The sequence below is a fragment of the Entelurus aequoreus genome, linkage group LG15 (assembly GCF_033978785.1).
Source record: "Entelurus aequoreus isolate RoL-2023_Sb linkage group LG15, RoL_Eaeq_v1.1, whole genome shotgun sequence".
Lineage (NCBI taxonomy): Eukaryota > Metazoa > Chordata > Actinopteri > Syngnathiformes > Syngnathidae > Entelurus > Entelurus aequoreus.
Window position 1 is genome coordinate 35,986,349 of NC_084745.1, and position 20,000 is coordinate 36,006,348.

Below are 20,000 nucleotides of genomic sequence, written 5' to 3' on the forward strand. Positions count from 1 at the left end.
CACGGCTAGAAGACTAAACAGTACTCAAGTTAGGAGAAAAAGCACTACCGATAAATGGAAGGACACTGTAGCACCTGCAGTGAGCATATTCGTCCAAAAGATGGCACCATAGCACAAACAATAAAACACCCTGTCTGTGTTTTTGCTTGTATTTTTTTATAATATTATCTTTATTATTGCCGTCAGTGAAGAAAAATCCATAATTTATCCAAACCTTCTTAGAAGCCGCAGGGTGCAAAATTTTTGAAAAAAGTAGCGGCTTATAGTCCGGAACTTACTGTAGTTGGCGATATGTTTTTGTCCCATTTTTTCAGCCAATCTTGCTTATTTCATCAATTTTAAACACATGCTTGTCAGTCCCCAAAAATGTGTGCACCGAATTCGGTGGTTATTCGGCTAAACATTTATAAGTTCCAGTTGGTATTTTGTAGAGTGCACATACAACACAGTGGGGGTGCATGTTTTCACACATTTTCACCCTTTTGTGTGCAACGGTTCAGTAGTAAAAGAGTTAGCTTACACCAGGGGTCACCAACGCGGTGCCCGCGGGCACCAGGTCGCCCGTAAGGACCGGATGAGTCGCCCGCGGGCCTGTTCTAAAAAAAAAAAAAAAAAAAAAAAAAAAAAAAAAAAAAAATTTAAAAAAAAATTTTTTTTTTTTTTTTTTTTAAATTAAATCTACATAGAAAAAACACAATATACACTTTCAATCAGTGCATCAACCCAAACAACCTCCCCCATGCACACTCATCCACACCCACTCACACAAAAGGGGTAATTTCTTTCTGCTACCAATATTCTGGTTCCCACAACATAGACAACACATCTGCAAGGGACACAGTCCCTGAAGCACACATGATTGTATAGGCTGCTGGTCCACTAACATTTTCATTAATTACTATTTTTTTATGTAATTATTTTTATATTGTTTTACTTTCTTTTTTATCCAAGAAAATGTTTTTTATTTATTTATCTTATTTTATTTTATTTTTAAAAAAAGGGCCTTATCTTCAACAGACCAGGTTGTCAATGATATTAGATTTGTTTAAAGGGTTTTTTAAACCAGGCCCAGTCCAGATAATGTCCAAGTCGGACTCAGCAACACACACCTTCATTCATGTACACAGAAAAAAATTAGGGAACACAACAGTGCATTTATAAACAAAATTACATTATCAAAATAAGCATTTATGTACAGTCCAGATTATGTCCAGGTCACTCAAATTAGGGAACACAACAACATATATCATATAATCTATAAACATAATTATACTTTCAAAATAAGCCTTTGAGGACTTCTCATCTATTTTTTAATGTTTTTTGGCATCATTATCGTTTTCAACCATGTAACTTTCTAAAGTTAGAAAATACTGAATAAATGTTTTAAAGAAAGTAATGCTAAGTGAATATCTGTTTTTGGCCTTAAAAATAAACATTTTACCGAGTACTATAATTAAATTGACTAAATCATGATTGTCAATGAACTCTCCTAAAATAACAGAAACCACATTAAGCTTCATAAACAAACCAATCCTTAAACACATTTTTTCAACTTCCACCCAAAACAAAGACACAATATGACAATACCAAAACAAATGCAGGGTGGATTCAGGCTCCTGACAACAAAATCGGCAATCATCTGACTCTGTCATATTCCATAATTTTAACATTTTCCCTGTGGGTAAGAAGTTATAAATAATTTTAATTTGAAAATAACGATTTTGCACATCGATAGTGGTTTTATAGATTAGTTTGAATATGGCATCCCATGGCAACGGGCAGTCAAAAAAGTCATCCCATTTTCCATTTGTGTTGTATGAGGCAGCCTTCAAAGATTTCTTTATTAAATAAAAATTATATATTTTTCTATTTATTTTAGTTCCTTTTTGCCAACTAGAATTTCTTATTAGAGGTTTACAAACTAATAATTTAATAGTTCCATAATTAATTATTTATTTCCATCTTTTCCCAATTACTCCAGTTAGTTGATAAAATGAAAAGCTTGAGCAAGCATCAACATACATAGCTCTAAATTCATCATACTTCATAATTTTACCATTCTCATTGATAATATCATTGACAAAAATGATTCCTCTTTCAAACATATTTTTCCAAAAGAAAGGCTTTCCATATATTACAATATTAGAGTTCATCCATATTAACTGCTGCAAAATATCGTCTCTTTTTTCTGGCACATAAAATTGAAAACACCACTATGAGTGGATTGTTTCCTTTATGAACCCCGCCATGTTTCCCAGCAGACTCTCTGGGAGGGGATCACTTTCTTTTGATACAGTACATGTTTTTTGTCCAACAGGACATTTGTGTACCACTCAATGTTTAAATACATCTTTGGAACAATTGATGCTTTTAAAGACAGACACATAGCTTCAAGGTTGAGAAGTTTCAGGCCCCCATATTCATACTCTTTGTACAAAACCTTTCTTTTAATCTTTTCTGGTTTGCCGTTCCAGACAAAATCGAAGACCCTGCGCTCATAAATCTTAAAAAAGTTTTGTGATGGAGCTGGTAATGACAAAAACAAATAAATAAATTGAGGAATAATTAACGAGTTGGCAATAGACATTTTACCATACAAGGTTAGGGATTTCCCTTTCCATAATTGCATAATTTTGTCCAGCTTTCTTAGTCGATTATCATAATTTACTGAGCCTAGATCTTCCAGATTTTCTGGGACAACAACACCAAGTATGTTAACTGGTCCATCTGTCCACAAAACAGGCACTTTGCATTCCATTCGAAAGGACGTTCCCTTTAGATTTCCGATCCTTAACATTTTACATTCATCATAATTAAGCTTAAGGCCAGATTGCTGTGAAAATATGTCCAAAAGATTAAGAAGGTTCCGTAAACAATGAGGAAAAATCTTATCTTTGTGAATCAGCCTTTTCTGACATGAACTTCATCAAGAACAAACACAGAACACGCCTCACTGATGCACATCTGCAAGACTCACTCAGAGTTGCAGTGTCAAGTTACACACCAGAGTACAACACACTAGTTAACAGCATGCAATGCCAGGCTTCCCACTAACTGACAAAGAAACAGATAACAGATTTGGTGTCCAGTTCAAAGTGTGACATGATTTAAAAATTTGAGAGTTTACTTTTGTATTTTACATGAGTTATTATTTGTACAAACATGGTGCAAAGTAATTCATGATTTGTTAAAAAATGTTAGTGGCTAGCTAGTTAAAATGGGATATTGTGATTTCACAAGACTGTCTTAGAAGTGATCATTTGAAAATGTTCAATTTGAAAAATGTGCACTTAGAGAAAATATAAAAATAAAGTGTTGCATATTGATATTTATGTTTCTATATATATTTATTGTGAGAAATCATTAAGATGATCAGTGTTTCCACAAAGATAAATATCATTAATTATTAATAATAACAGAGTTAAAGGTAAATTGAGCAAATTGGCTACTTCTGGCAATTTATTTAAGTGTGTATCTAACTGGTAGCCCTTCGCATTAATCAGTACCCAAGAAGTAGCCCTTGGTTTCAAAAAGGTTGGTGACCCCTGGCTTACACAAACCAATGTATGCGTCAGGTGGTGAACTTCCCCCGCTAGCTATAGCTTTTTGTGTCAAGGCGGTGACTCACAACCTCTGTCCAGGCTCCTCCCCTTTCCTGTACGTGAACATGACGGGTCGCTATAGCGGCCAACGCGCCCATCTGCTGCTGCCGCCACTCAAAGAGAACGACACGCACTGCATCAACTTCATGTTCTATCAGGTGGCAGAGCGTGAGGGAGCCATGGCAGCCACGCTTAACATCTACGTCAAAGGTACGCACACAGTGGGGTGGACCAGGAGGTCTCCACAGATACTAACATTTGTTTGTGTTTGCTACAGAGAACAACAGTCCTCTGGGTGTTCCTGTCTTTAACTCGTCTGGCCCCGCCCAGCACACCTGGAAAGGGGTGGAGCTTGCTGTGTCCACCTTCTGGCCTAATTACTACCAGGCAAGATACACACACACACACACACACACTCACACACACACACACACAGACAGGCAGGGAGTAATTAAAATAACTTTTTAGAGGAACACACTTACAGATCACAACAGCAGGTGTTTAATTAACTGTCACAATAAGAGTCAACTCCTGTTTGAGTGGCAAAGAAAACAAAGATGGAGGGCTGGAAGTTTGTTTGTGTACTTGGTAACAAAGCTGTAATGTACTTTACATTTGGACATTCACACTTACCTCTGCTGTTGTTGTTGTAGCGACAGTGTTGTTGTTGTTATCAATGGTATTTTTTGGCTAATCAGGTTGTGTTCGAGGCTGTCAGCAGCGGTCACAGAGGGGGCGTGGCCATCAGAGACATCACACTGCAGGGACACCAGTGCAGTAAGTACACACACTAGACCCCCTCCTCGGTGCTTGATTGGATAACAACGTTATCGTGCGCATCAAAGAATTAAGGTCACTGTGTTGTGTGTGTGTGTGTGTTAAGACAGGGGAGTTCATTAGCATGTAAATTGATTAGCCTGGGCTTTGATGTTCTCATTCCAAAATCTACTTTCATGTCAACACAAACACACACACACACACACACACACAAACACACACTCACGTGAACACAACAGATTGATATCAGTTAGGCATGATATTTGTGTGACCTTTGCCCCGTATGTGTTTTTGTGTCATAAGTGAGCACGCCTCACTTCTTGCACATCAAAGGTGTGGAAGTGAACGCGGGACAGACGGCCATGTTTGCGTGCACCGTCAACGGACGCCCTCAGAGCAATGTGCAACTCTTCCTGCAGGTACGCATCGCGTACCGAGCTCCGGTCCTAAAAAACAGCAGTGTGCTCCTGTCATATTGTTGTTGCAGAGCGCTCTTCATTTTAAAGGATTTTTGACCAGCGTTTTTGCAGAAATTGTCTAGCCCAGTGGTTCTTAACCTGGGTTCGATCGAACCCTAGGGGTTCGGTGAGTCGGGCTCAGGGGTTCGGCGGAGGTCAAGACACTCCCGACTCATCCTGTAAATAAAAACTTCTCCCTATCGGCGTATTACAGATACGGCAACAGCAGAAGTCACACTGATTTGCAAGTGTGTAATTTGTTGTGAGTTTATGCACTGTGTTGGTTTTGTTCTTTGAACAAGGTGATGTTCATGCACGGTTCATTTTGTGCACCAGTAAAAAAACATGGTAACAATTTAGTATGGGTAACATAGTCACCATTAATTAGTTGCTTATTAACATGCAAATCAGTAACATATTGGCTCTTAACTGGTCATTATTAAGTACTTATTAATGCCTTATTCGGCATGGCCTTTTTTTAACCCTAACCATCTAACCCTGGCCCTAACCCTCTAACCCTTACCAAATAACTCTAAATGAAGTCTTTGTTACTTAGAATATGTTCCCTTAGTGTCCAAAAAACTGTAAATTAAGTCTTTGTTACTTAGAATATGTTCCCCATACTAAAGTGTTACCAAAAACATATAACTTTGTCTTGAATTTGAAAAAAAAAAACATTTTGTTTTTCACTAAAGAAATGTTCGGTGAATGCGCATATGAAACTGGTGGGGTTCGGTACCTCCAACAAGGTTAAGAACCACTGGTCTAGCCCCTACTCCCTAACTTTCTTAAAATATGGGGCTCAAAATGTTTTTCAGTACTTAAATGGCACTGATCTATGGTTATCATCATCATTTGTTCGCTTATGTCTAGGGTATGAACGGCCGTCAAGCCATTGTCAGGGAAACCAAGCCTGTCAACTCGCGGCGTTACGTAGCCACCTTCGACGTGGACAACACCACCAAAGGCGACTCCGGACGCTATCGATGCATCGGCCAATCGGATCGCGGCGTAGGCGTTTCCTCGTACGCTGACCTCACTGTCAAACGTAAGCATTGTCTTTGTTGATGTTGATAAGTTTGAGCAAAAGTTTTTCAAAGCTTGTTAATTTTAGTGAAGTGTGATTACTCTCTACACTCAAAGCTCTGTGATATCTGCATGAATGTGATACACACACTTACACACTTATTGTACGTGTCTGTGTGTGTGTGTGTGTGAAGTGGGTCAGGAGGAAGTAGAGCAGCACCACCGGGGATTGTGGGTAATAAATTCCAGGTCTACCGTGACTCGCCGAAGGTCACGAATATTAATTAACTCGTTAACTCCTTCCTTCCCTTGTTAGGAGAGGCCAAAAAAAGTGTTTGTGCGTGTGTTGAGATTCATCCTGGTTGTGTCTGTCCCTCAGAGCCGCCAGTCCCCATCGCCCCCCCTCAGCTAACAGCAGTGGGTGCCACGTACCTGTGGATCCAACTCAACGCCAACTCCATCAATGGAGACGGTCCAATTATAGAGAGAGAGGTGAGTGGACAAGTCTAGAACCTCCACAGGACCATTTGGACTCGAAAGACCTCTCATTTCTTAGCCTCTCCTGACTGTGGAATATGTGGGTGTTTGTTTTTTTTCAAGGTGGAATACCGCACCATGGCGGGCATGTTGATTGACACCACACCTGTGGACAAGCCCACCCACAAGATCGGACACCTGGACCCTGACACGGAGTACGAGATCAGCGTTCTGCTCACCAGACCCCTGGAGGGAGGCACAGGGAACCCTGGGCCGCCTCTGCGGGCTCGCACAAAGTGTGCAGGTAAGCGACAAATCAGAGAACAGCATTGCAGTATCTGCCAAAAGTGAGTACACACCACAAATTTCACCATCCATCGTGTAGCTATTTAAGGGACAATACAGAAATGAAAATTGGATACAAATTAGAGTAGTCGAGGTCCTTAATGAACCACAGCGCCCGAGTGCTGGCAGCACTCATGCACCTCCAGACCATGCTTGACTGTAGGCAAGACACATTACTCTCATTTGCATGTTGACTCATTGTCGGTGCATAGTAAATATGTACTGTTATACAAGCTGTACACTGACTGCTGTAAAGCACATTTATGTTTACTTCCTCTTATGTTGTCATTTGAGGAAATATACTGGAATAACTGCTGACAAAAATGTGAGGGTTGTACCGACTTTTGACAGATATTGTACATTAACATGCTGTGCTAGCCTTTGTTTGCTCATTACATTAGCATACTTTAGTAGCAAGTTAGCAGAGCTCATCAGGTGGCTAATGGTTAGCGATGAGGTCATTAAAACTGTGAGGCAGATGAGGCTTTGTTAGCTCTGTGCTCATTAGCCTCTAATGGCAGCAGTGTACACATCAGCGTGTGTGTTAAAAACAGCAATTAACAGCTAATTATCGATCCACACCAGTGTTGTTTATGATCTTTTTAAGCACCATTCTTTTATTTATTTCTTTATGAAATGAGAATGTTTATTCGTAAGACGGTGTCAGGCTTGAACACACACACACACACACACACACACACACACGTGTACACGGGCCGCAGTGGAGAACGTTGTCAAGTTCTGATGGTTCTAGATGAAAGAACATCTGTCACCGCGTTGGTTGCTCTCCTGTAAGCTCCGCCCCTCAGGACTGTGCAGCCGTAAACAAACGGCCCTCTGGGAGCCTACGCAGGAAACCCAAAAGATACAAGTGAAAGATGTGTGTGGTTGTGTGTGTGTGTGTATGGGGCGACGACTGGTGTGTCACTCACACACACACAGACGCGCACACACACACACACACACACACACACACACACACACACACACACTCAGCGTGATGATTTACGCTCTGATAACACTCGTCTGTCATCAAGTCACTTTTATTTATTCATCCTACTGCGGATGAATTATACAGTTTGTGTGTGTTAAATAATGAATTAGTGTGTCCATCAAACAAGCTTTGTGACTTTAAGCCCATGGAGGCGACTCAGTGTGATGCCACTTGCAAAAAAAAAACTTGCATAAACTTCTTTTGTCGAAATGGACGCACAAAGAATCAATTCTGCTTGAAACAATGCAGTAAAGCAGTCAGAAAAGACTAACAATGTTGATTTTTTTAACATTACTGTTTTGTCATTATTTGAAGCCATCAAACAGCGTATTTCCAGATAGACAGAAAAACATAAAATTTACATTACATTAATTTTTTAATCCAAAATTTGTAAATGGAATTGGAAATTTAAAAAAAAGTTTTTTCATGTAGTTAAAGGCCTACTGAAATTAATTGTTTTAATTTAAACGGGGATAGCAGATCCATTCTATGTGTCATACTTGATCATTTCACGATATTGCCATATTTTTGCTGAAAGGATTTAGTAGAGAACATCGACGATAAAGTTCGCAACTTTTGGTCGCTGATAAAAAAAGCCTTGCCTGTACCGGAAGTAGCGTGACGTCGCAGGTTGAAAGGCTCCTAACATTTCCCCATTGTTTACACCAGCAGCGAGAGCGATTCGGACCGAGAAAGCAACGATTACCCCATTAATTTGAGCGAGGATGAAAGATTCGTGGATGAGGAACGTGAGAGTGAAGGACTAGAGTGCAGTGCAGGACGTGTTTTTTTTCGCTCTGACCGTAAATTAGGTAAAAGGGCTCATTGGATTCCACACTTTCTCCTTTTTCTATTGTGGATCACGGATTTGTATTTTAAACCACCTCGGATACTATATCCTCTTGAAAATGAGAGTCGAGAACGCGAAATGGACATTCACAGTGACTTTTATCTCCACGACAATACATCGGTGAAGCACTTTAGCTACGGAGCTAACGTGATAGCATCGTGCTTAAATGCAGATAGAAACAAAAGAAATAAGCCCCTGACTGGAAGGATAGACAGAAGATCAACAATACTACTATCAGGAGACACCGAACCAAACTCTGGACCTGTAACTACACGGTTAATGCTGTGCCGCCTGTCGAAGCCTAGCAATGCTGTTGCTAACGACGCCATTGAAGCTAACTTAGCTACGGGACCTCGTCAGAGCTATGATAAAAACATTAGCGCTCCACCTACGCCAACCCTCATCTGCTCATCAACACCCGTACTCACCTGCGTTCCAGCGATCGACGGCGCGACGAAGGACTTCACCCGATCATCGATGCGGTCGGCGGCTAGCGCCAGATAGCACGACAGCCAGCCGCTAATACACCGATCCCACCTACAGCTTTCTTCTTTGCAGTCTCCATTGTTCATTAAACAAATTGCAAAAGATTCAACAACACAGATGTCCATAATACTGTGGAATTTTGTGATGAAAACAGAGCTGTTTGTATTGGGATACATTGTGTCCGAATACTTCCGTTTCAACCGTCGACGTCACGCGCATACGTCATCATACATAGACGTTTTCAACCGGAAGTTTCGCAGGAAATTTAAAATTGCACTTTATAAGTTAACCCGGCGGGCAGCACGGTGGCAGAGGTGTTAGTGCGTCTGCCTCACAATACGAAGGTCCTGAGTAGTCGTGAGTTCAATCCCGGGCTCGGGATCTTTCTGTGTGGAGTTTGCATGTCCTCCCCGTGACTGCATGGGTTCCCTCCGGGTACTCCGGCTTCCTCCCACCTCCAAAGACACGCACCTGGGGATAGGTTGATTGGCAACACTAATTTGGCCCTAGTGTGTGAATGTGAGTGTGAATGTTGTCTGTCTATCTGTGTTGGCGCTGCGATGAGGTGGCGACTTGTCCAGGGTGTACCCCGCCTTCCGCCCGATTGTAGCTGAGATAGGCTCCCGTGACCCCGAAGGGAATAAGCGGTAGAAAATGGATGGATGGAAGTTAACCCGGCCGTATTGGCATGTGTTGCAATGTTAAGATTTCATCATTGATATATAAACTATCAGACTGCGTGGTCGGTAGTAGTGGGTTTCAGTAGGCCTTTAAATCACTTAAAAGATATCATTTTGTAATAAATATTACTATTGATAAAAGGCAAAATTATTAATTTTCCTTAAAAATAAGCAGCGGAAAACATAAGTTATTATTTTCAAAAGCAAATATTTCCACCATTTTGAGAATAAAATCTGAATCTTCCACAAAAAACACACCCAGTGACACACGCGTGTGTTAACATCCATTAAAGTCTGTGCGTTGTTTGTCCAGGCTTTTAGAATATTCCGTATCAATATTTCACTTTCATTCTTTTTTGCACTTCACATTTTCACGCTCGACTCGTCTAGCAAACATTCCAAAGCTTTTTAGACCTTTTACATCTCGATCTCTATTTTTATTTGTATCATTGCGACTCTTTCAATTGGATCTGAGTGTGTGCGTGTGTGTGTGTGTGCGCACTTTGGATATTCCATCCCTTTCTATCTGGAACGTGTTTGTTTGAGTGACATGCTCGCGGAGGTCATCCATCACTTGTGCTGCTCCTCCTCCTCATCATCGGCTTCATCGCCGCGTCGAGCTCAGATCAAATCTGCTGTAAATGAAAAATTAAACCTCCTCCTCCTCCTCGCCGAGTCACCTTCAAACGGCCGACGGCGTGTCTTTTTCTTCTTCAAAGCGGCCAATCTGAACAAAAACTTTGCCTTTAAATGACAAAATGAATAGGAACATGTGCAACATAATGTATGTTTCATTCCAAAATATTATTTTTGTCACCAACAGAACAATTTTGCAACAGAAAATATAAGTCTATATGTATATCTAAATATAAGTAACATATTTATTGTTAATCACATAGCTAAAATGTAGGTGATAAATAATTATTGTCTTTTAAGGGGAACTGCACTTTTTCGTCAAATTTTGCCCACAATCCTTATGTAGGACAAGAACAAATGTTTTTCTTGGTTTTATGCATTCTGACTCGTAAATAAACTTTAGCAAAAGTCAGTTAAAGTACAAGTAAAATGGAAAAACAAGTTGCCTCTATAATGAAGCTATTATCATATATATCTGATTTATGACAACAAAAGACAAAATGTACCAGTAAATAGATATGTTAGAAATAGTATCAATCTCACAGAGATTCTCGAGCCATTTTGAGAGATAATGAGGAAGCCAGTCACGTGATCCGTGACAAAGTTAGGAACCAGAGATCCCTTACCCATCAACAACAATGCTAATCATGTAATCATGCAGACTTTGTGAGAGCCAACAACGATTACTTTGGGGGAAAATGATAATCCAGAACCTTATATTTTTGAGCCCGAACTCAAGAGGGATGAGGAATACATTTTAGAAGCTGTGTGTTACACGGATGTAGCATGATTGAAACACTATAGCATCAGCAGCATTGCTAGGTGCTAAACATACAAACTAACTATAATAAACCATAATAAAACAAAGACTAATGTAATATTTCCACTCCTGCTGGGATACAGACTGACGGGACGCTCACATATTTTAGATGACGATTCAATCGCAATCCTCACAAAAAGTTGAAAAAACGCTGCCTCAACAAGCGTCTTTTTTGCCATCTCGGGGGGTATCAAAGTCGACCAGCCTCTCGGTCTATGGCCACATTTATTTACTACCAGGTCAGACATGCATGAATTAAAATCTAGAATTAACTTTTACCAAGTTTGAGACGAAGCAGAAGCAGCCACCGGCTCAGTGTGTCAACAATAGCAGCGTAAACTAGTATTAGCTCACTGCTATCAATGCGCCGCTAAAATAGGCCGTCTGTGTTAGCGCCTATACTAACAATATCACTCATATTTGATTAATATTCAGGTCACAACATGTACATGGAGTATTGTTGGCGGTTTCTGGGTGTTTTTAGAGGGCATAATGGGTGCAATAGAGCAGTGGTCCCCAACCACCGGGCCACGGCCCGGTACCGGTCCGTGGATCGATTGGTACCGGGCCGCACAAGAAATTAAAAAAATAAATAAAATAAAAATACATATATTTTTAATTTTAAAAAAAAAATTAAATCAACATAAAAAACACAAGATACACTTACAATTAGTGCACCAACCCAAAAAACCTCCCTCCCCCATTTACACATATTCACACTCATTAGCACAAAAGGGTTGTTTCTTTCTGTTATTAATATTTCTGGTTCCTACATTATATATCAATATAGATCAATACAGTCTGCAGGGATACAGTCCGTAAGCACACATGATTGTATTTCTTTATGACAAAAAAAAAAAACCCCGGTCCGTGGGACAAATTTTCAAGCGTTCAGCAGCTACAAAAAGGTTGGGGACCACTGCAATAGAGGACCCTCGATCTGTTAACTCAATTGTCAGCTATTTATTTCAGATTTCAAATGCATAAAATGAAGTAAAGTGAAGAGAATAATACTTATATAGAGCTTTCCTCTAGAGCAGGGGTGTCAAACTCAAATACAGAGTGGGCCAAAATTTAAAACTGAACAAAGCCGCGGGCCAAAGTTGAACAAATTAACCTTTTTGATAGGGACCCAAACAAGTTTTGTATTAAATATTGAACAAGCAAGTAGGGATGTCCGATAATGGCTTTTTGCCGATATCCGATATGCCGATATTGTCCAACTCTTTGATTACCGATACCGATATCAAACGATACCGATATCAACCGATATATACAGTCGTGGAATTAACACATTATTATGCCTAATTTGGACAACCAGGTATGGTGAAGATAAGGTACTTTTTTTTAAAAATTAATCAAATAAAATAAGATAAATAAATTAAAAACATTTTCTTGAATAAAAAAGAAAGTAAAACAATATAAAAACAGTTACATAGAAACTAGTAATTAATGAAAATTTGTGAAATTAACTGTTAAAGGTTAGTATTATTAGTGGACCAGCAGCACGCACAATCATGTGTGCTTACGGACTGTATCCCTTGCAGACTGTATTGATATATATTGATATATAATGTAGGAACCAGAATATTAATAACAGAAAGAAACAACCCTTTTGTGTGAATGAGTGTAAATGGGGTGGGTTGGTGCACTAATTGTAAGTGTATCTTGTGTTTTTTATGTGGATTTAATAAAAAACAAACAAAAAAAAAACAACAAAAAAAACTAAACTGATAATAAAAAAACCGATGCCGATAATTTCCGATATTACATTTTAACGCATTTATCGGCCGATAATATCGGCAGACCGATATTATCGGACATCTCTACAAGCAAGGCTTATATAACTGTATAGTGACATGCAAAATCGAGTTTCAAATAATAATAATAATAATTAAAAAATATCAATGGCATATCAAATACAATTTAAATAAAAATTGAATGCCTCTTTTCTATTTGCAGTCTTCTGAGGTAAATATTGACATTAACTTTTTCCAAAGGCTAATAAATTTGAAAATAAAATAATGGATAAACCAACCATTCAGGACTTTAAACCGCTCAGTTTGCAACACACTGATCTAATCTGATGTGCCCAGGGCCAGATACCTGCCATCTTTTCTTGGATGCTAGTTCATTAATGTCGGGGCTCAGGCTTTGAGCTGAGGCAACCTTCATTATCGAACGCAGGTGTTCATCAGTCATTATATCTCGTAATCCACAGTCTTGGGGGCGTGCCTTACAGGCACTACTTTTAACATCCTCTACGAGCTGACGTCACGTCCGCTTTTCATCCCTTCTAACAACGTGACGGCCCAGTCACAAGATATGAGCGGCTCCTGTACGCACACACACACGTAAATGCAAAGCATACTTCATCAACAGCGATACAGTTTACACTGAGAGTGGCCGTATAAGCAACTTTAACATTGTTAGAAATATACGGCACACTGTGAATCCACACCAAACAAGAATGATAAACACATTTTGGTAGAACATCCGCACAGTAACACAACATAAACACAACAGAACAAATACCCAGAACCCTTTGCCGCACTAACTCTTCCGGGACGCTACAATAAACAACCCCGCTACCTCCAAACCCCGCCCGACCCCCCCCCCCCCCCACCCCCCACCCCCACCACCACCCCCACACACACCTTATAGCGATTATTGTTTCTCAGCTGTTTGTAAATGTTGCAGTTTATAAGTAAAGGTTTACTTAAATAAAAATTTTATTTTTAAAAAAAATGTAGCATCTGCGCATGCGCATAGCATAGATCCAACGAATCGATGACTAAATTAATCGCCAACTAATTTTATAATCGATTTAATCGATTAGTTGTTGCAGCCCTAATATATATATATATATATATATATATATATATATATATATATATATATATATATATATATATATATATATATATATATATATATATATATATATATATATATATATATATATATATATATATATATGTGTGTGTGTGTATATATTATAGAAATACATATATATATATATATATATATATATATATATATATATATATATATATATATATATATATATATATATATATATATATATATATATATATATGTGTGTGTGTGTGTATATATTATAGAAATATATATATATATATATATATATATATAGGTGTATATATATATATACATATATGTATATGTACAGTCGGGATCAAAAGTTTACATACACTTGTAAAGAACATAATGTCATGGCTGTCTTGAGTTTCCAATAATTTCTACAACTCTTATTTTTTTGTGATAGAGTGATTGGAGCACATACTTGTTGGTCACAAAAAACATTCATGAAGTTTGGTTCTTATATGAATTTATTATGGGTCTACTGAAAATGTGACCGAATCTCTTGGGTCAAAAGTATACATACAGCAATGTTAATATTTGGTTACATGTCCCCTGGCAAGTTTCACTGCAATAAGGCGCTTTTGGTAGCCATCCACAAGCTTCTGGCAAGCTTCTGGTTGGATTTTTGACCACTCGTCTTGACAAAATTGGTGCAGTTCAGCTAAATTTGTTGGTTTTCTGACATGGACTTCTTTCTTCAGCATTGTCCACACGTTTGTCAGGACTTTGGAAAGGCCATCCTAAAACCTTAATTCTAGCCTGATTTAGCCATTCCTTTACCACTTTTGACGTATGTTTTGGATCATTGTCCTGTTGGAACACCCAACTGCGCCCAAGACCCAACCTCCAGGCTGATGATTTAGGTTGTCATGAATAATTTGGAGTTAATCCTCTTTTTTAATTGTCCCATTTAAAGCACCAGTTCCACTGGTAGCAAAACAGGCCCAGAGCATAATACTACCACCACCATGCTTGACGGTAGGCATGGTGTTCCTGGGATTAAAGGCCTCACCTTTTCTCCTCCAAACATATTGCTGTGTATTGTGGTGACCACAAATGAAGCGCTAGCTGTCCAAAGTCGGCACATAGGGTGGACCACTCATCTGTGCATCAGTTGGGGACGTCTCTGCGCTGCTGACTTGTCTCCACTCAAGATGATCTCCTGCTGGCCCCACTGTGGACTGGACTCTTACACTATTATGTTAGATCCACTATGGAGTGGACTCTTATAATATTATGCTAGATCCACTCGACGTCCATTGCACCGGTCGCCCGGGGGGGTCCCCACATCTGCAGTCCCCTCCAAAGTTTCTCATTGTCATCCCATTGGGTTGAGTTTTTTCTTGCCCTGATGTGGGATCTGAGCCGAGGATGTCATTGTGGCTTGTGCAGCCCTTTGAGACATTTGTGATTTAGGGCTATATAAGTAAACATTGATTGATTGTGGCCAAACAGCTAAATTTGTGTTTCATCTGACATCGCATGGACAAAGATAAGACCTTCTATAAGAAAGTTCTGTGGTCAGATAAAACAAAAATGTAGCTGTTTGGCCACAATACCCAGCAATATGTTTGGAGGAGAAAAGGTGAGGCCTTTAATCCCAGGAACACCAGGCCTACCGTCAAGCATGGTGGTGGTAGTATTTTGCTCTGGGCCTGTTTTGCTGCCAATAGAACTGGTGCTTTAAATGGGACAATAAAAAAGGAGGATTACCTCCAAATTCTTCAGAACAACCTAAAATCATCAGCCTGGATGTTGGGTCTTGGGCGCAGTTGGGTGTTCCAACAGGACAATGACCCCAAACACACGTCAAAAGTGGTAAAGGAATAGCTAATCAGGCTAGAATTAAGGTTTTAGAATGGCCTTCCCAAGGTCCTGACTTAAATGTGTGGACAATGCTGAAGAAACAAGTCCATGTCAGAAAACCAACAACTATGTGCTCCAATCACTCTATCACAAAAAAAATAGGAGTTGTAGAAAGTATTCGAAACTCAAGACAGCCATGACATTATGTTCTTTACAAGTGTATGTAAACTATTTATCGCGACTGTATATATGTATGTATGTGTATATATATGTATATATATATATATATATATATATATATATATATATATATATATATATATATGTATGTATGTATGTATGTATGTATGTATGTATGTATGTATGTATGTATGTATGTATGTATGTATGTATATCTATATATATATATGTATGTCTGTATATATATGTATGTATATCTATATATATATATGTATGTCTGTATATATATGTATATATATATATATATATATATATATATATATATGTGTGTATATATGTATGTATATATATCTGTATATATATGTATGTCTGTATATATATGTATATATATATATATATATATATATGTGTGTATATATATATATATATATATATATATATATATATATATATATATATATATATATATATATATATATATATATATATATATATATATATATATATATCAATCAATCAATCAATGTTTATTTATATAGCCCTAAATTACAAGTGTCTCAAAGGGCTGTACAAGCCACAACGACATCCTCGGTACAGAGCCCACATACGGGCAAGGAAAACTCACCCCAGTGGGACGTCAATGTGAATGACTATGAGAAACCTTGGAGAGGACCGCATATGTGGGTAACCCCCCCCCCCCCCTCTAGGGGAGACCGAAAGCAATGGATGTCGAGTGGGTCTGACATAATATTGTGAAAGTCCAACACATCAGCGAAAGTCCAGTCCATGGTGGGGCCAGCAGGAACCATCCCGAGCGGAGACGGGTCAGCAGCGTAGAGATGTCCCCATCTGATGGACAGGCTAGCGGTCCACCCCGGAGCAGAGTAGAAAAGAAAAGAAAAGAAACGGCAGATCAACTGGTCTAAAAAGGGAGTCTATTTAAAGGCTAGAGTATACAAATGAGTTTTAAGATGAGACTTAAATGCTTCTACTGAGGTAGCATCTCTAACTTTTACCGGGAGGGCATTCCATAATATTGGAGCCCGAATAGAAAACGCTCTATAGCCCGCAGACTTTTTTTGGGCTCTGGGAATCACTAATAAGCCGGAGTTCTTTGAATGCAGATTTCTTGCCGGGACATATGGTACAATACAATCGGCAAGATAGGCAGGAGCTTGACCGTGTAGTATTTTATACGTAAGTAGTAAAACCTTAAAGTCGCATCTTAGGTGCACAGGAAGCCAGTGCAAGTGAGCCAGTATAGGCGTAATATGATCAAACTTTCTTGTTTTTGTCAAAAGTCTAGCAGCCGCATTTTGTACCATCTATAATCTTTTAATGCTAGACATAGGGAGGCCCGAAAATAAAACGTTACAGTAATCGAGACGAGATGTAACGAACGCATGGATAATGATCTCAGCATCGCTTGTAGACAAAATGGAACGAATTTTAGCGATATTACGGAGATGAAAGAAGGCCGTTTTAGTAACACTCTTAATGTGTGACTCAAACGAGAGAGTTGGGTCGAAGATAATACCCAGATTCTTTACCGAGTCGCCTTGTTTAATTGTTTGGTTGTCAAATGTTAAGGTGGTACTATTAAATAGATGTCGGTGTTGAGCAGGACCGATAATCAGCATTTCCGTTTTCTTAGCGTTGAGTTGCAAAAAGTTAGCGGACATCCATTGTTTAATATCATTAAGACACGCCTCCAGCTGACTACAATCCGGCGTGTTGGTCAACTTTAGGGGCATGTAGAGTTGGGTGTCATCCGCATAACAGTGAAAGCTAACACCGTATTTGCGTATGATGTCACCTAGCGGCAGCATGTAAATAATAAAGAGTGCAGGGCCAAGAACCGAACCCTGGGGAACTCCGCACGTTACCTTAACATAGTCCGAGGTCACATTGTTATGGGAGACACACTGCATCCTGTCAGTAAGATAAGAGTTAAACCAAGACAAGGGCTAAGTCTGACATCCCAATACGCGTTTTGATACGCTCTAATAAAATATTATGATCAACAGTATCGAAAGCGGCGCTAAGATCAAGAAGCAGCAACATAGATGACGCATCAGAATCCATCGTTAGCAATAGATCATTAGTCATTTTTGCGAGGGCTGTCTCCGTAGAGTGATTTGCCCTGAAACCGGATTGAAAAGGTTCACAGAGATTGTTAGACGCTAAGTGTTCATTTAGCTGCTGTGCGACAATTTTTTCGAGAATTTTCGAGATAAACGGAAGGTGGGACACCGGCCGGTAGTTCACCATGAGGTCAGGATCGAGGTTAGGTCTTTTGAGTAGAGGATGAATAACCGCTTTTTTGAATGCTAGGGGAACAGTACCAGAGGAAAGTGATAAGTTTATAATATTTAACACTGATGGACCTAATAAAACAAAAAGCTCCTTGATAAGTTTCCCAGGAATTGGGTCAAGTAAACATGTTGTTTGTTTTGTCCCATTTACACATTTTAACAATTCCTCCAATGTTATTTCATCAAAGAGGGAGAAACTATTTTGGAGGGCAATGTCCGTCGTATATACAGTCGTATCTGTGTTAATAGAACCCAGTTGTAGCTGAGATGCATTGTCTTTAATCTCTTTTCTAATTACTTCAATTTTCTTATTAAAGAAATTCATAAAGTCATCTGCTGAGTGGGTGGAGCTACTGGGAGGAGTCCCTTGTTGGGTTAGCGATGCTACTGTACTTAACAAAAATTTAGGATCATTTTTGTCGAGGTGGATGAGATTTGAGTAATATTTAGCTTTAGCTGAGGTAAGCATGCGTTTATAAGTTATTAAACTATCACTCCATTTCTACATGATAATTTCTGGGCTTTAGTTTCTTCTGTAAACCATGGGGTACGCCTTTTAGGGGCCCTTTTTAGCTTTAGCGGTGCTACACTATCAATGGTGTCGCGCAGGGCGTCGTTAAAGCTGTTAGTGAGGTTATCAATAGAGCCCACATAATTTGGGAATGGTGCCATTACCGAAGGCAGTAGGTCAGTAAGAGTCGTCGTTGTGGCAGCATTAATGTTGCGGCTGCTATAGTAGTTATTATTATTATTATTAGTTTGTTGACAATGAGTCAGAACTTCGAATTTTATAAGGTAATGATCGGACATTACTTTAGTGTACGGGAGTATCGTAACTTTAGAGGTGGTGACACCCCTGACAAGCACTAGATCTATCGTATTACCGTTGCGATGCGTGAGTTCATTTATTATTTGTGTAAGACCACAGCTATCAATTATAGTCTGGAGCGCCACGCATGGAGGGTCCAATGGGGTATTCATATGGATGTTAAAGTCTCCCATTATGATTATATTGTCGGCGTGCGTCACTAGATCAGCAACGAACTCTGAAAATTCATTGATAAAGTCCGAATAGGGCCCTGGGGGGCGGTAGATGACAGCCAGGTGCAGAGGCAGCGGTGTGACAAACCTCACAGTAAGCACCTCAAACGAGTTATATTTATTATTTAGGTCCGAGGTAAGGCTAAAGTTTTTGTTGTATAATAGTGCAACACCCCCACCCCTTTTAATGGGACGGGCAATATGCGTTTCTGTATAGCCAGGAGGAGACGCCTCACCCAGCGCAAAAAATTTGTCTGGTTTGAGCCAGGTCTCGGCTAGACCAACGACATCAAGATTATTGTCTCTAATGACTTCATTAACTAATAACGTTTTGGAAGACAATGACCTTATGTTTAAAAAGCCCATATTATAGGTAGTGGGCTGTTTTGAGGAGTTTTTGTTGAAAGTATCCGTAGTAGCAATATTAATAATGTTACATTTATTATGCGTAGTGCACTTTAAATAATTTCGACCATATCTAGGAATTGATATGACAGGAATTTTTAGATTGTTTGCCACTTCAGTAAAATGCATGTCCACCTCTGACGCAGAAAAAACATTATGTGAGTTGTATATTATTCTAAGAGAATTGCTATGTGTGCAGGGATTATCCAGCCTGGC

At 39.2% G+C, this 20,000-nt stretch overlaps 1 protein-coding gene across 5 annotated transcripts in view; it reads left to right on the forward strand.

Moving 5' to 3' along the window:
* ptprma (protein tyrosine phosphatase receptor type Ma) overlaps nt 1-20,000 on the forward strand; it is a 106,411-nt gene that overhangs the window by 45,415 nt on the left and 40,996 nt on the right. For all 5 annotated transcript variants that reach the window (XM_062021340.1, XM_062021344.1, XM_062021341.1 and 2 more), the window contains exons 3-9: nt 3,642-3,812; nt 3,880-3,989; nt 4,301-4,379; nt 4,683-4,798; nt 5,711-5,885; nt 6,243-6,355; nt 6,464-6,644. In XM_062021340.1, coding sequence (XP_061877324.1) covers nt 3,642-3,812; nt 3,880-3,989; nt 4,301-4,379; nt 4,683-4,798; nt 5,711-5,885; nt 6,243-6,355; nt 6,464-6,644 — 945 coding nt within the window. The remainder of the gene's footprint in view (nt 1-3,641; nt 3,813-3,879; nt 3,990-4,300; nt 4,380-4,682; nt 4,799-5,710; nt 5,886-6,242; nt 6,356-6,463; nt 6,645-20,000) is intronic.